Source organism: Plectrocnemia conspersa, unplaced genomic scaffold (assembly GCF_051122295.1).
Source record: "Plectrocnemia conspersa isolate PC_06_02 unplaced genomic scaffold, ASM5112229v1 ptg000011l, whole genome shotgun sequence".
Lineage (NCBI taxonomy): Eukaryota > Metazoa > Arthropoda > Insecta > Trichoptera > Polycentropodidae > Plectrocnemia > Plectrocnemia conspersa.
Window position 1 is genome coordinate 15,123,411 of NW_028277175.1, and position 19,225 is coordinate 15,142,635.

General features: G+C 28.5%; 1 protein-coding gene across 3 annotated transcripts in view; it reads left to right on the forward strand.

The window, feature by feature from the left end:
* tfc (Brevican core protein triforce) overlaps window positions 1–19,225 on the forward strand; it is a 66,893-nt gene that overhangs the window by 24,248 nt on the left and 23,420 nt on the right. Inside the window, exon 2 of one of the 3 annotated variants that reach the window (XM_088197480.1) lies at window positions 7,256–7,480. The exons of the other annotated variants lie outside the window; for them this stretch is intronic. Within the exon in view, the coding sequence (XP_088053606.1) occupies window positions 7,256–7,480 (225 nt within the window). The remainder of the gene's footprint in view (window positions 1–7,255; window positions 7,481–19,225) is intronic. 3 annotated transcript variants of the gene reach the window in all.

The following is a 19,225-nucleotide window of genomic DNA, read 5'->3' on the forward strand; positions in this document are numbered from 1 at the left end:
AGAAGTTATGAAACGAGTTTAAGTGGATGATAAAATGTGTGTCATATAATGAAATGAGACGAAACAGATGCTGTAAACCATTGATTTTTGAGCCAATAAATATATTCAAGATATTAATGTTCAGCTAATGATTATAATAATCTATAGTATTGGAGATAAATTATTAAAATATGAATGCAAACTATTTATTGTTTTTTTCATATGAAAAAGTGAATCTTTAAGGTTCGAATCACATATGGGCCATAGTGTTTTTTTTTTAATTTATGTCGTATCTGGGAGATAGTGAATATATAATTATAATTCCGATCAATCATCACAGATTAGATTAACCTAGATTTTCCTAATCTCGCGGATTAATATCGTGATGATTAATTTACCTAAATTGTTATTATTAGGTATTAAAAATTCTCTAATAATTATCCACTTCAGCTCATAAAGAGTATCTTGTATATAAAAAAAATGTTAAGCTCTATAAACAGTAATAACTAATAGAAACCGTATTCAGAAGAAGATAACGTTACTGCATATCGGTAAAATATTACAACAATAGCAACTCTCATTGAAATACGAATTTTTAAAATCTGAAAATTCATAGAAACAGTTAAAAATAAAATATGCAAAAATATGATTTTTTAAAACACATTTAAACTAAATTTATTTATATATATTTAAAACATGAATTACACACCTCAAACATATGTTTTTAACCCTTTGAGTAGTGTGTTAATATTACATATTTTTCATAATTATTTCTGTTGTTATTTATTAATTATTATTTAACTATACAAAAAAAATCACTGATTCTCGACTTTTTTAATAATTTATTTTAACACTCTTCTAGTACTAAATTTTGTTAATTTATTTTACATATATATTATATATTATTTAGCTATTGTGAATTTTTTCTTACATACTTACAGAGGCTTTCAGTATTTTTTATAAAATTATTTTTTTATAATTTATTTTGTATTTTTTAATTTATTGGTATTATTCTCTATATAAATCATATATACTAAATCAAATTTAATAAAAAATATTAATTATATATGAGGTAATTATTTTGGGTACCTCAAAACAGTAAAATATCGACCGCCGTACATGTACGGCGATACTCCTTAAAGGGCTAATTTAGTATTACTATGCTAATGAATCGAGAAACAAACTTTAACCATAGCATTCTCTAACCATAATTTTTATTTTATTTTATTTAAAAAAAAAATTAAATAAATATAATAATATTTCTACAAATATGTAAACATTATAATTAATTTTATTTCGATAGTAGATATAATATTATATATTTTTAATTAATTATTTTATCAATATATATATATTAAAGTTATCGCGATTACTTTAATTCAGATAACGCAATTATTGTTTAATAATCCTAACTCATTTTAATCTGTGATTTTAATTAAGAATCAAAAAATCTTCATTATAGCTAGTATGAATTTAATCACACTTTAATTATGTCATTCAGTTCTGATCAAAATTATAATTGATAATCGATACATTTAGGCTAAATTCGATGTATCATAAAACAAAACCATCTTAACATTATTTTGGCTAGACAAAGGATTTTCCCATGGCTGTGGCACTCCGCATAATTTACTGCCACCGATCCCCTAGAAGTATTTGGCGTAAATTGTCGGCTTTCCCCTGCTCTTTCGGGACTATGCGATTTATGGGTTGCAGCTCACGCCCTGGAAAAACTTCCCAGAGAAAAACTGGCCTTTCTGTATAATATAGTATATCACTACAACGAATGACCAGATCGAAGAGCGCTCGGACAATGGAAATCCTCGTTATAATTTATTATCAATCTTGGGATCATGTCGATACCATAAAACAGCATCCACAAACTATGCGGCACCATACCAGTCCTTAGTGAATATTTAATTTTAACAAGTTAAACTCAACAACAGTATATACTTTATTTAGAAAAAATAAATCAGCAAAGTGCATTTTTAACATACAGCGTTTAAAAAGCGAATATCACCTGCTAAAATGATGGCAACACTACCGGAAACGGTAGTGTTGCCATCAAGGTCATTCAGAATATTTTTCAAAAATAAGCAACTGGATTTTAAAGCACTACATTACACTACAGCGAATTTTAAAACACATATTTATATATTAATAAAATAAAATAAAATAAATAACATAAATAAAATTCATTATGAAGACGGTGCGTATCTTATAAATTTGAGGATTTAGATGACTTGTATATAATTTAAATATTTATTAGGATTATAAATAAGTTTGAGAAGTACAGGCGTAAATTGTGAAACATGACACATACAATTTTGCATCCGTTGCATATATGACACTAATTTTATACTATGCTAATTTTTAACTTTGACACGACTGCATAGAAAGTGTCTTATGTATCGATAAAATCATAAATAATATTTTATTTAATACGCGGAAGAAACGTGCTTAGTTACTTTTTTTGCGATATGAATAATAAAATATTCGAAAGAAAATTTAATTAAAATGCTAATCATACTCCTCATTATGTGAAATCTCTTATCAAGTTCTATGTTAATCAGTTGATAAACTGTACATAATTCACAATTTTAATGCATAATAGAGTTATTAAACAACTCGTAAATTGCATCGTTAATGAACTTATCTATTATATAAAAAATATATAAATGAATAATTCATCACGCACATGTGAATATAAAAACATAACAATATAAAAGAAATTGCTTACGAAAGTTTCCGATGAGACTACTTCGTTACGAAACATATATATGGAATTCGAGGTTTGGCAATATTGTTTTTTTCTTATATGTACATAAATCGATAAAACAATTGTATTTATAAATATACTCATAATGCATAGAATCACGTACTAATTATAAGGATACTGTTTATATAGAATGCAAATGAAATAATGGCATAGGCCTTAGGCTATCGGTCAAGAGGGTTATAATTGAGTTTTTTTTTAGTATTTCAATGGCAGGCATGATATTTGTGAATCCAATAAAGGTAATAATTCTGAAACATAATTGAGTTTGACCGTGTACCAGAGTTCAAATACACGGACTGCAAGAGCGAAGGTTGATTTTAAATTTTTGAGGATGATTGGCGAATTTATCTTGAGGTCAGTTTAAATTTTGATACGTATGTAATTTGAGGTATAATAACAGTTACTCGTATTATAAAACGCGTGCTTAGAATATTAAAATATGTACAGCGTCTTCATAACATCTACTTAAAAATATAATTATAAAATAAGCAAATATAGCATGTATACAAAGTGAAAGCTAATCTTAAAGTTTAAATATTATTATAAAATATGTTTTTTCTACATGTTCTTCTAGCAAATTGTACTTAAATTTTACTTTAAATTATTCAATTAATTAAAGGTTATACCATTTTTTATATCTATGTATCAATATTTTTTAAATATATGTATATATAGATACATACTAGTAAAAAATCAAGTATAGCCAACAGACTGGTATTTGGTAATTATAGTTCATATTATGAATTAGTAGGTCACATGAGATTTTAAAATAACTAAGACTCAAATATATTTTAGAAAAGACTTCATGGGTTAACTAGTCAAAGGATCATACTTTATATTACAATGTGATTATGCCAACAGAAAAAGGCTTATATTTAATAATAAAAAGTAGTTTATTATTGTCTTATTTTTTTAGTATACCGAATTGTAGCTTTTTGTACTGATTTAAAGTTTGAGTAATTTTAAAACTAAAATAAACAGTCTAAGTTTTTTTATAACATAGAATTAACCACTCAATGCTATGGTTTTTGAACAAGTAGGATTTCAAAAAACATAAGTTTTCAATGAGTTTCAATTTTCAATTAAGAGTTTCTAAGCATATAGTAATTTAAAAATTTAGAAATATTTAAAATACTTGATATGGTAGGTTTTAAAATAAGCTGTTAATGGCAGGATATTCAGATTTTCCTTAGGGCATCCAAATACCAGGCCAAATTAATTACCCGTTTCTCTGATTTTTTTCTTTAAATTATCCGGGTACCCGGTTCGGTTCCGGGTAATTATTCCGAGTTATAATTCATATTATAAATTAAAATATTTGATTTTCGTATTTTGCTTCAATAATATTTAATTATGAATATTTGTTTTATTTTTCATTTAAGCTTTTTTCTAGGGGGAGGAGGAAGGCAAACGTTGACCAGTCAGTGGTCGATTTTTTATTATTTCCATTTAATTAAGATTCAAAGTATTGCATTTTACTAGCCAAATTCACGGAGGTCCCTGTTTAGAAACCATGTCAAAAGCAATAAAATCGTGCCGTCGCTGGGTTATATAATGTTTATATTTTTTTTTTTAACAATATTACGACATACGTGATAATCAAATGAAGCACATCAAACCCAAATTTTGCCCAATAAGAGTGCGCAAAAAACAATTATCACTTCTCAGAAGTCAAAAATCCACGTCAAAAGCAATAAAATCGGGTCGGCGCCGTTGCAGTGGGAACGCTCGTGACCGAGCGTTCCCACTGCAACGGCACCGCCCCGATTTTATTGCTTTTGACGTGAATTTTTAACTTCTGAGAAGTGATAATTGTTTTTGCGCCCTCTTATTGACCAAAATTCGGTTTGAATTTACTTTGATCTACGCTGTATCAAAAGTCCGTAGTAATATCGGTAAGGATAGCTATCATATTTTAAAACATAGTATAATATCCAAGTGCAGATATAAAACATCTCAAGAGACGAGTTTGTGTTTTGGATTTTATCAAATGAAAGTTCTAAAACTGTAATTAGAACCTTATTTATGGACCACCTAATTGTACATGCAGAATTTTCTTTCTCTACATTTACAAAAGTGAAGAGTTAATATTTTTTCTTACCTTTTAAACGATAATAAATAATAATTATGTAATCAAATAATTTATTCCGTGTATTTTTGGTATTAAAACTGCATTAGAATAGCATAAAAAAACTTTTCATATCTCGTGCTAGCGGTGCTAACCATCAACCGATAGATAGCGAGCGATCAACCTTAACGAATATTAAAGTTACCGGAAAGTACAATGTTACCAGAGTATTTTAATAAGTATTTAATAAGAAATAAAGATATACATAGATTTAATACTAGAAGAGATAATTTAGGAATATGTGTAAGAAATCATTATAAAAACAAATATAATATCAGTATAAACAATTATCTATATAAGCTATCTAAATTAATAAAATAAATATTAAATTCTGCAATGAATTATTTATTATATTCAAAGTCATATTTGTCAACTACTCTAGCTTTTACTTATTATATTTAGAATCTGTAATATACCATATCCAAATTGGCATAATAAATCTATAAAAAAGATCGCAAATATTTACCCAAGTACAAATTTCACTTTTTTGGGCTAAAAACAGTCATGGTATACAAATCTCTGTGCGAATCAATACAAACTTTCTCTGATACCTATTTACAGATACGCGTCAACGAAATGAATTTTACTATTCTGTATAATAATATAACGCCTTCAACTTTTTGCCCGCATGCCTCAAAACCACACGGTCTTAAAAATTAGCGTCTTTAAGTGGGCGTGGGCTGACTTTCATTTTTCTCTTCATGGTGGGAGAACAATTTGTCACACGGGACACTTATCCCATCCCATTGAAATCGTGTCACGATTGCGCTTTCAGCGAGATCCCGTCTCAAGATGGGATGGGATCTAATCTGACGAGATTGAAACGGTTATCGGATTATGCTCGCCGATCTGAAAAGCCCCTCCGGAAGACCATGACTAATTGATAGTATGTATTATATTCGCGGCAATAACTCGAAATCCTATATAAACGTTTAATATAGCTGGGTAATTTCTGTGAAATCGCATCTTCGACAATAAATTGGTTTTAATACGATTTCATAATGAGTGTAGTATTGAAAAGCAATAAAGAGAAACATTCCGATACTGGAACACATTATTTTTGCCACGTTCTTTAAGATGTTATAAATGGTAATATTTTTATAACAATTGTGTCTTATTTTAACTCTAAATATAATTGGATGAATTTACTGAATTGATAATCAAAGTGCGCCTTTTAATAATTTTAAGTTAGTAAAAACTAATACTGCCTTTAGTTCAAATTGAAATAATACATTTAACAGTATTTTAGAATTCATGATTCAAGGCAATTAGATTTTTAAAAAAAATATCTTAATAATAAAGTTTATTAGAAATATGTTTTTAAAAATCAGAAATTGCTGGACATATCTAAGATGAAATTGAGAGAATATCAAGATATTATTTTTGTACTAAGACGATAGCTTAAAAATAAATATTTGCCAGTTTATATTTCAACGATATGAATAAAATTCATTGAAAGTGAGTATTATTTTTTTAACTTTTTAGATGTACAAATTTTTTATGCCATGTATTATATATTATTAAAATGATATTAGACTTATTTATTTTATATTATTTTCACTATATTTAAATCAAAAACGAACAGATTTTTTCTTTATATTTTCTGTTCAAAATCACTAATTAGACGAATTGTGACATACAAACGACATATGTATGTATTATTCACAGAATAGAATAGTGTTAAATTAAATAAAATCAATGCTTCTTTATACTAATTCAAAAGATTTCCATTAATAATTATTATGAACTCCTCAAAGATCATTATGTTAATTACCCACATTATGACTAATCATTTCAATTTATTTTTTTACTAAAGAACTGAGGGTCAAGTATGCATACAAATTGATTAACATTTTGTTAATGAATATACTAGACAAATTTGATCGCAGATGTATGATTGATGACCTTCTCGAGAAATTGGTCAGTGTCAGATATCAAGCAAGCGAGAAGTGAAGGTATGTGTATTTAAGCTCATAAACTGATGTTTGTTATAAAAAACTGTTCACATACAAATGGGGCAACAGTAAATATTTAACCTTTTCAACTCAGATGAATAACACAGTCACATTTGTGTCTATACATATTACGCAAGTACAATTATTATCTATATAAATGACTTTCCATTTGATATGTATGTATATAAAATATATGGACATGCAGAATGTGACATTCTAGAATACCTGATACATGTATAATAATTGTTAAACAACGGTGGTGTCCAACCTTATATCAATGCGGTCTGATCAATCAGTAATGTTTTAAAATATGTATAAGTTTAAAATAAAATACATTCACGAAAGCAGCCTCATCCATGGTTGGATACCATCGACCAACAGTGTTCCAAAACTGACGGTGGTATCTTTCACCAGACAAGCACGAGTTGGCGCGACAGAACAGGATCACTCAAGAGATCTTGGAGCATTATCTTCAGAGGAGACTGTTCCCTCAGCTGGCACGGACCAGGCCGCCTTCCGTGAACGAGATCCTGCCTCAAACGCCTACTCATCAAGGAAGACTGAGTGAAGACGGTGATGGCGACACGGAGAGTCTCCAGAGTGTGGAGAGCGAGCAAGTCAGTTCCGTCTACCAAGAAGGCACGTTTATTTCCTTCATTCAATTACTAACAATATTGTAGTGGTATAAGGTGAAACAACTTGTATATAATATGCTTCTATAATACAAGAGTCGGAATAAAAGGTTAGGCAATCTGATGCGTTTTCTTGCAACAACATTGGTTGATCTGATTGCGAGGTTTGGACACCATGGTTGAATCAAAAAGTAGTTAGACGCTCGGGCAATTAGATGAAAATTACTGGACAATGTTTCCAGTTTCTAAAGAGATTACATTACATAATGTTATACGATCTTGGAGTCTGGCTATTGCAAAAAATGCACTCAATAGATTATATGTATTGGTACAGAATGTAAAAAAAAATTTACCTGTCTGTCTCATTACAGAATATTTTGCACGCCTTACACTATCAACATTTTTAAAATAATATTAAAAAGAGAATCAATCTAATATCAAAACATGCTCTCCTAGGGGATCTCCATTTTTAGAAGTTTTCGGTGGTTTTATAATTAGTTAAATACTATATATATATATATAAATTTATACGATGCAGTAATATAGCCTAAATAAAATTTATATATTAAAAATTAGATTTTGACAATAAAAAGTACTGCATAAAATTAATTTATTATTTAATGGCAAATGCCTTAATATATAATTGCAGTTTTACTATTTTCTTTACATTTCACTGATCTTAAATGGCAATATTATTATTAGCTATTATTTTTAGAAAGTTCATGGTTACATGGAAACGTGATTTTATTCATTTTAATAACAATTAAGTTAATAATATTTAATATCTTCCTAAATCGCATTATGTAGGATTTAATTAATTCATAATTATAATAACGATAAATATGATGGTTATATACAGGCCTGCCAACAGGGTGGAAAGAGGACAAATTCCAGGAGCACGTTCTCCCTGAGGACTCTGAAAAAAATTATAACAAGAATATATTAATAAAAAAGAACTAAACTACAGCTGTTTACGATGTAAATTTAGGTATATTATCTAAAAATTCAGATCGAATACCTAGGAAGAAGCAAAGAAAAAACGAAAAATCAACAACAGGATCAGCTTAATTATATTAATTTAATGTTTTTATAAATTATACTATCGGTAATTTGATAACTGGATTTAATACAACAAAATAAATATATTAAAACATTCAGTTTCATGTGATTATGCCTGAAAGAAAATCTAGAAAAAACAGTCTCAAATCCATTCCGAAAATATTTTTGTAAATATGTCATTTCAGTAAAATTATATCGGAATATATTTTCACCAGTAGAAATATATTTTTACTAGTAAAAATATAAATTATCTGGCAAATGATAATAAAATTAAATGATTTTTACTTTTCTATATGCAATATATATATATTTACAAACTTATAGTTTTTTATTAACGTCCGATATATAAATATTACAGTGATGTGTATTTTTGCTAAAATATTTTCACTAGTAAATTCCAGATACATTTTCACCAGTAGATACATATTTCTACTAGCGAAAATATAATTTAACAGATATGCTTTAAAATGCTGTTCTAAAATTTCAATGAAACTTAATTTCACGGTTGCGAAACGTCCATTTGCTGTTCAAACCCAAACCTAACCAAATGAAAGTTCTAGAACTATTTATAGTTTTAGGTTTTTTATCAGTTCAAGTCCAAAATACAAACTAAGCCAACACATCTCTCAGGGGAAAATAATTAGTAGAATTAATACAGACAGACATCGCATCTCACATATTGATTGATAGCTTGTCTGCATTTTGAGATTACACTATGTTTTAAAAATATCATAGCTATCCTTACCGATATTATTAAAGACTTCTAATATGAGAGGGCTAATCAAAGTATTTTCAAACCGAATTTTGGTCAATAAGAGGGCGCAAAACACAATTATCCCTTCTCAGAAGTAAAAAATTCACGTCAAAAGCAATAAAATCGTGTCGGCGCCGTCACAGTGGGAACGCTCGGTAACGAGCGTTCCCACTGTGACGACGACAACATGATTTTATTGCTTTTGACGTGAATTTTTGACTTCTGAGAAAGGATAATTGTGTTTTGCGTTCTCTTATTGGCCAAAATTTGGTTTAGATGTGCTTTATTCGACTCCCACTCGTCGCAATGATAACGCTCGTTACCGAGTGTTACCGCCGACTCCATTTATTGCTTTTGACGTGAATTTTTGCCTTCTGAGAAGTGTTAATATTTTTTGTGCTCTCCTATAGGGAAAAATTTAATTTAGATGTGCTTTATTCGATTCTCACTCGAAATATTGGTATAAAGTCTTAATATAAACGCTTGATAATCGAGCGTTTTTACCTCTATGGCACGATTTTATTGTTTTTGACCTGGACTGAAAATTATATAGCACTATATGGCAACACTGAGCAGCAAAGAAATTATCAAGTAAATATTAAGAGTAGATATTTTTAATAATTTTCAATGCATAATTAAAATATAATATTTCGCATAAAATATGATTTCAGAAAATATGCCGCAACGGTGGCTAATTTTTATATTTATTTGTAGCATAGAAAGTCGGTAAATTACAGTCCGTGAACTTTTCGGATATCAAAATTTTGTACGCAAACTGAAGCATGACGTCATTAGGATTTTTGTTCGTAAACCGAATTGTTCTTAAACAGAGTAAACAAACCTTAAACAAAAATAAGCCGAAATTTCATTGAATTTTAAAATGGCAAAATATTACAAAGCCTCAATTTTTCATACTTTTTGCCACAAATATAAAAAAATCGATTTTGCAATATTAGTTTTAATTATTTGAATTATTGATTTTATGTTAGAACTATTTTTTTAAAGATATACATTAAATTCTAATTTACAATAATCACGCCCAATAATTGGTTGAATCGTCATTAATTCACGATATCACTGTTCAATTCTTGTTCTCTTAATATCTACATCTTTAAGATTTTAAGTGGCAATCAAGATTAGTAAAAACCTGCTTTTCAGGTTAAATATATGTACATATATACATATACGTATAATATGTTTGGATATTTTATAATATTATATTTATAGTAAAGTGTGATTAAGCTTTCATCACATAAATTATTTTACTAGATTTATAAATCATCCTAGCTGCGTGGGTAAAAATTTAACAACTTCAAATTATGCTTCAATTTTCACAAGATTTAATGACGATTAAAAAATCTTCCTCTTCAATGATGTCATGTAATCATTAAAAATTACACCTGTCAAAATATTCTTTCTCCATTTTGTCTTTGATGATTAATTTCACAACACTTTTTTTATTAGCGACTTTCGCCATTTCGCATAAACGCGAAGTACACTCGAATGATGCACAAAAAATCAACAGTGTTCAATGTTTTTTTATAAACATTTATTGGATCGTATATAAACACATAAGTTAAATGTTGACACTTCTTGACATTTGATTTATCAGCGTTACACGGTTACACGGTCAAGCGCCGAACAAATATTTTTTCTGTTGCAGCAATTATTTGTTCTAAGAAGTTAGGTACATATTTAACACTTGAAAATTATGCGTGAAATTTGACGTGTACTTTTAATGAATTTGAAGGATTGTTTGAGGGAATAATTTTCATACAGTGACCTTTATATCAATGTTGGAGGTATATTTATAATAAAATCATAATTTTGGGAATTTCTTGAGAAATACTGTTCTTCGCAAATTTTATATTTACATATTTTACTTCAACACCATTCATGGTCATTTTTATTTGGCAAATGACAAAAAAACACTTTACCTCGTTTAATAAATCATTTAAAAAAATGTAGACGTTGATAAATGCAGTTAATTATGCATTCTTAAAATATTTCATTACAACGCCTTAAATCAATTTTTTTTATTGATTGCGAAAATGTATTCGAGTTCATTGTTCGAGATATTTAATTTATTATAATGTTATGTATTTTATAAGCATATAAATATGAATAACTGATTAGTGTAATTATAACATTTGCTCATCAATATTGCTAAGAAATATATGAACTTTTATTGCGTAACTATATTTTATTTTTAGTAAAAGATATGCAAAATTATAACAAAACGAAATTGAAACTTTCAATCGAGACAAATAAAATAATATTTATGCTATTTATTGTTTATTTATCTAATAAAATAATTTGTCCTATGTAGTTCAATAAAAAATAAATTCAACGCTGTTCGCATTATAAAGCCACAGACCTATCAGAATATGCCACAGTAAAATTATTTAACAGGAGTTATTCTACTACACTGATTTAGCCATATCTTTAAAACCGTTTATAATCATTTTTTACACTGATTACATACGTTTTTATGAAACTTAGATTTAAAATTTTTCTTATTTGTATTGTTGAACAGTATAATATTTTATAATAGGAGTAAAGTATTTTAGAATGAGGCGGTGATTGATTTCATGCAAATATTAAAGCTGATTTCTAAAGTAAACTAAAAACTAAATTAGGTTAGAGACATCTATATAATACTTTTCGTGGTTCGCTTCTCGGCTGTATTTTTCACGCAAGGGTTGTTTTCTAATATTGCTTCGATATTATACAAACATAGGTTTGTAAGAGCTATTAGTAAACACGTACACAATATGCACGTACAATACACGTTGTATATTATTTGAGAGTGATGCATGACAAGCATTGTGTTTCAGCAGTACAAAGGGTGCTCTCCCCATTGTCGCAAACATTGCATTTTTTCCTAGAGCTATGTATCCATAGCCAAACACACAATGGACTGAGGTTTGCGGTTGTGTAATTTCAGCACTTCCCTTCAGCAGAAAATGATAGTTATGGAGAGAAAAATCATGCAGCGAGCGTTGAAGAGCCATCTGAAAAACTCGAAAATACAATATGGAAATATGGAGCGCTATACCATAATAAATTTAATGCTTATAAGAATATTTTATCATTGGATAATGAAGTGGTCATCGACTTTGACGCCAAGGTCAGGACGCTTTGTGACTATTAAAGCAACTGGTTTGACATCCAACGCCCAAAAGAATGACCATACATTATTATAGATAAATCAAGATAAAAAAATAAAAACTTGCCTAAAAACTAGTTCTGATCTATAAATATAGAGCTGAAATATTTATTAGTCGTGCCTATGAACGAAACAGTGTGAAATCAAGAATTTTGTAAAGGTTAATAATCGGCAAATATTTACGTAAATACCAATGCTGTAGCATAATCAAAATCAATGTCTTGCAAACCAATAAAACTGAATATATTGTGTAGGCGTTTATTTTCGTGATACAATTCTATACTAAAATAACCTCAATAGCATCTCACTATTTCAAGAAGCAGTTTTTACATGTCATAAAAAAATCTAGTGCTTCTTATGAACTAACATCGCGTATATGATATAGTGTAAAAAAACTATCTTTGAATAAAAATAACTCAGTAGTGCCAAATTATGTTACCATTCTAGTACACAACTTTTAGGTGATCTTCACCAAAGCTCACCTTTTTATATAAAAAATTAAAAATATAGGGAAATACATACATTTAAATTAGCTGGATTATATTCATTTTCTAGTTTACAAAAGAATACTTATAAGATAAAAAAGAAAAATATAAATAAAAGCACTTAAAAAAAATATTTTTATTTCAAAAATAAGTATTTTTTTATATAAAATTAATATTTTTAGGAATATTTTTAAATGATTTACAACCACAGCCCTTTTTATAACGCTGCATAAAAAAAGACGGGTTTGTGCCTAATGTGCCTACTTCATGGAATATTTTATTATGGGTATGATAAAAAATTGCTTACAAATTTTTAACACTGAAACTTGCTTTATGTTTGCTTAAGTAATAAAAGAAACCTTTTTGATGTTTTAAAATATGCATACTTTCTCGGAAGATCGAAAGCATTTAAATGATCAACAATTTTTTGCGATTTTCTATTACTCTAACCGGCCGGCGGCTTTACCTTTGTTTTGGTGATCTAAGAACGCGCTCCGATAAGAATAAATTCTGCATGGGAATCGATAATCTATATTGTTTTTTTTTAAGTTGCAGCAGCAGTTATTGATAATTGTTTCACGATTATTATTGACAGTTGAAGGGGCCTTAATTTTTTTGTTAGTACAATTAGAAAATATAAATTCTGAGCTAAGCTCGAAATTTCAACGGGCAATTAAAGACATTGATGTCATGAATTAAATATTTGCATAATCCATAATCTTACACCAGTCAAAAAAAGAAGGACTTCTTTAGTTATTCTTTAAAAGCATAAAGTTATGTAAAATGGGGAAAAAAATATTCGTAGATTATTTAATGGTATAATAATTTAAATCATAAGAATCTATTATAGAAATTGAAAATTTATTATTGGTACAACAGGTAGAGAAAGAAATTTTCTACAGCCTTACAGAAAACCAACATCAACGGATTAGAGAACAAATAATTTATTGATTAAACCAACATCAACACAAAACGAGAGGAATTTTTCCACATCCGAAATTTTTTAACAAGGAAGTTTGATTCTACTTTAAATGGTACTTGTTTTTAAAGGGTTATTTTAAGGATAATATGTAATAATGTATCTGCAATACATACATTTTTTTCAAACATCAAAATTTCTCGAGAATTCTCGAAAAATTTGAGAAGTGAATTCGAGATTTCTCTTTCTCGAGAAATAAAAATGCTTATGTAGAATCATTCGGAAGATATTTAACGTGGTAATCAGTTTTAGAAAAATTCAGAGAGATTCTGCATTACTTTTTGAGAATATTGTGTACCGCGACTGTTGAAAGTAAGTCAGAAAACAGTAGATTAAACATTTTATTCAAGGACGAAAATAATAGATTAAAAATTTACGGCAAATATTGATTCACTAGCACAAAACTCGATCAAAAAGCGATAAGAAAAGTAGCACTTTTATGCAAGTTTTGGCAGATCTGCAATCGGAATTACTATCACGTCCTTATGCACGCACATAACGATTATCAGCAATTCGAATCAATTAAAATTAAGCTACATTACAATATTATTGGTTTCAGTCTCTAAACAACGGATTGATAAAGTAGGAGATAACTAGTACTTAATAAAAAAAATCAGAACATAGCCATAAAAATAAATTAAGTTGAAACAGGTGGTATTTTGAAAAAATATTAATCAATGTTTTCATATAAATTCCGCAAATTCATAGAACTTTGTAAGCACCCTTCATATTTTAGCAATTTGTTTCTACTGTTTGTGCTTGAGAGCAAATGAGATAAATATTTTGCCGAATATCTGAATTATATTTTCTCTTTGTGTTTATACTTTATAGGTTGCATGAAAGAGTGAGCTTTTGATAGCTTTTTTACACAACTTTGTAAAAATTCCTAATGAGTGAAATCGTATTTTATTTAAAAAATATTTGCAAGGAAAAAAAAATTTTGAATTTTGAAAAACAATTGAACTTTAGTTTTATATAAACCTCACTAAATCGTTGTCTTTTTATTGTTTAAATAAATACAAATATTACTCACACGTCCCCTAGAATCTGTCCATATTTTTTTTCTATCTTGTATATGTTGTATATAAATATATATATATCTAGAAAGTTATTTAATTTACACTTTTTCACATTTTCACAACGATATATATAATATAAACACTTTAATTAACAGCTCAATGTTACATACTATGTAAAACAAAAGAAAAAAATAACAATATAAATAAAACAGTAACTATGCAATCTGCACAACTCACCCGACCTCGCCCTTTATTCATATGTTTTACTACCATGAATAAAGCAGCGATTTAAAAGGCAAATAAACATCGCTTGCAAATCTTATCAGCATTCCGGGAACAGTGACAGTGTTTCCTGAAGTAAGGGAGGTGCTGAAATTGTTTCATTAACTGAGGATTCAAGTCTTAGAACTGTAAGTACCTTTAAATATTAAAAAAAAAGTAATTATACTAAAACCTTTATAAACCCCTTGCATAAGTTATTATATATTATATAATATTAAAAAAATCATTATGTCACATCATATGTACATTAGATAATCTGCATTTTAGATTTAGCATATAATGCTTTTTTAAACTTACTAGGCTTTACCTGCGTTTTGTTTTTAATTAAATCATATCTTACAAAATGTTAGCTAAATCGATGAATTATTTTAATATATATGTTTAGACGCTTCGTGACATTGCGATATAAAATTTACCATGAGAGCAGCATTCATTTCTCAAATTTACTTCTGCCACATGGAGCAAATGTCCTTGTTAAAATTGAATAATCAGATTCTTGCTCTTAAATGATCTCACAAATTATAAGTCCAATGTATTTAAATCAAAAATTATATAGTCCTTTGCTCAATATATACCAAAATAATGTCATTTTATTTGTTATTTGAGTTTTTCCCTACATTGAATTTTTTAATGCTACAAAACACTATTGGATCGTTTATTGAGTTAAGTGAAGGGCGACTCACATCATCCCGGACCTTCGAAAAGCTATAAATATAAAATAGCTCGATTGAACTTGGGGTCAGAGCCATTTTAAACGGGAACGCTTGCACTCATGCCCAGCGATTTATTGCACGTTTTATTTAACAATGGAAACTGGTTTTCGAACGTGTCTTATCTTCTTTCAGTAATACTCTTATTTCGCACTCGAATGAGATCACACGGCCGACCGAAGGTCATCCTGGTCCACGAAGCATCTCTTAGCCTTTGATAAGAAGCTTCTTTCTTATAAGAGGTGCCCACTCGCAAGGCAATATATTATTGAAGCACATACCAGATGCTCTTTTACAGTCGCTTTTTCCCTGAAGCCCTTGACCTTTCAGCGAGCCATGAGCAGTTTGACAAAGAAATGGTATTTCAGTGACATTTTAGAGTATTCAATCCACGCGAATATTTTGATGCAGCAGTAAAAAGGCACAATAAAGGTCAACGTGTAATCGATTAATAATTTATATTTACGAACTCATTTTGCGTTGAAAAACACTTTTATTCAAAGATAAAATCGCTTGATATATATTAAAAATTACACGCGAATACTACATTCCATAAAAAAAACTTATGACAATTTAAATGACCACACAAATCAGATAATTTAAATTTTGCGGTCAAAAATTTAAGGAAAATATTTGGTTCAATCATATTATAACCAACATGAATCGTGTTTCTTCTCGAAAAATTCCAAATCGAGAATTATCTTTTTTTTTTTTTTAATTCGCTAAATTCTCAAGTATTTTTATAGGGCCTTTTCTTGTTAAAAATTAAATTTGTAAGAATGTTTTTATTTTTTTTTACAACATTTCATTTTAAAAATTTGTCCGTGCCAGATGTTTGAAAATATTTATGCTTTCTTGAAAGTTTTCAATAGAGGTCGGAAGTTTTTGAATAGCAAATAATTGTTTACAATTTTTTGCTATTAAATTGCAACTATATTAATTGACCTTATCTTTGCTTTGGTAATCTTATACTCACATTAATAATGAAATAAAAGAAACCGATTTACACGGAAATAGGCAGATTGAAAAAATGTATGGGAGCTTTCCGCATCGTCTGTCATTGAATTTTAATATTGTTTTTCATATTTAATAAAATAGTCACTAGATTACATACTCATTTCGGTACTGAGTCTCACTACTTTAGTAGTTATTGATTGTGTTTATTCCATTGTGACGCATTGGGATAACGCAAGACAATACTATAATATTACAAAAAACATAATTTTATATTTTCTTACAATAAATATCGATTTCTATTATTAATAATTTTAATATCCATATATCAGAGAATAATTTATAAAAAATATCTTTACGTATTATATCAACTCAAAAATCTAAAAAGTTAAAAAAAATATTTAAAGAGCAAAGAACTAATATTACGTTTTACGTTATATAATATAATTTATTACTAGTATCTTATTTGTGTAGAACCTATTTATTTTGTTTATAAATTAAGTATGTAACCTAACCTTTAAAATAATTTTCTGTATACCCTAACCAAAATTAAATTGTTCTTAAATTTATAAATGTAAACATTCAATTATCTTTAATTACCTAACAATTACGGTTTCGCATCATGTGTACACACATATGTATCGCTTCACGCTTAATGCGCTTAGTAATTATCACTTAATTAGATATTCATCGATGATATGCATCACGTACACCTGTTGTAAGTACGTGAGATTACTATCTACCCATCTGCTATCGATCCGTAATTTTCCACAGTTCACCTTCCAGAATGACGTCGCTTCTGAAAGTGTCGGAAAAAAGTTTTCACCCGATATATAAATCACGCTTTTCTTCCCGACGAACTGCTTTCAACGTTTCATATAACTTATTGCGTAGCTTTCAATGAAAACGCCCTCCGAAGATCTCTTTCATACATTTTTATTATGAATTTCCGTCTTCAAAATCTATGAGCAAACTTTTTTATACGCTAGATATTTTTCCTAGTTTTATCAGGCATCCAGGGACGGATAGAACACCTAATTTTATCATATTCTGTAATAAATAATTTATATATCAAATGTATTGTACGTGTAGAGAACAATTGCTATAAAAGAGGTAGAGAAAGTAAAAAGGTTATGCTATCTAAAATAAGGTAATAAACGTAATAATTATTACTCTGTGTCTCAAATGGCTTAGTCGTTTTTATGTTGATATATATGTGAGTGTATTTAAAACGTAAGCAAAAAAAACTTGTACTCTGAGAATCGCAGATTTTATTCAAGGGTAAGCATACCGGAAAACTGATACTAGGAGTATTCTTTGTGTTGTTGTGATTGTTTTAGTGTATCATAAATATACGTGTTTTTAACAGCATTGTTTTGGACTACATATATTAAATTATTTTTTTATTAGTTGTATATCTTGGAAGTATTTGAAAAGCTCGCATCAGATGGTTTGCATGTTTTTTTCTAGTATTTGGTTTGCTCAAGTACTTCATTAGATATCAAAGATCACTAAAAATATTCTATATTCAAAGTACTTTTTAGCATTTAATAAACCACCCCCACTCGCTTGACTTCAACGAAGCTGAAACTTTTCAGCTTACTATCTGCCTTACAATTTTTCTCTCAGCTTAACTTGGATCGTGATAAAAAAATCATTCGTACAGTAGTTATCAACCAATGTATAAATAGGAACAATAAAATGATCTTAGTCGGCATTTCACGATTAAGCATTATTATTTTATATGGGACATATTGGGTATCATATTTATTAAATAGTTTTAACACATTTTGACAGAATGACGTGTACAATTACATTGTTTACTAATGTTGACTTTTAATTATATAGCTTTTTTTCAGCATTTATGACATGTTATTTATTTAATAATTAGGAATGAAAGCACAAAACATGCAAATGAACAGGATGGTCGCTTTCTCTTTACCAAGTAATAAGATTGCTATCCTTTTTAATCGATCAGTAAGCAAAAAAGTTATAAACTCGTTTGTATTATATCATTTGAAGGCTGTAGTATATCTAATATATTTGTGAATTTAATGCATTCTCATAGATAAAAATAAATGACATATAGTTATTTATATATTAATTTAGAAAAAAGAACTAGAGAGGTGCTTTTGAAATTTTCCGGCACTCTAATCCGCCTCTGCACTCATCCATAAGTGCTATATGCAATCTTTTGAATTAAATAATAGAGCATTTCTCGAGTACACATGTATTGAATATGAAATATTTGCAGCAGTAGCTTATAGTGAAAGAGGATGCATTCTTGCAAAGCCTTTCAGCAAACACACCCCCCCAATCTCAGCCAAGATTCTAAAAGCTC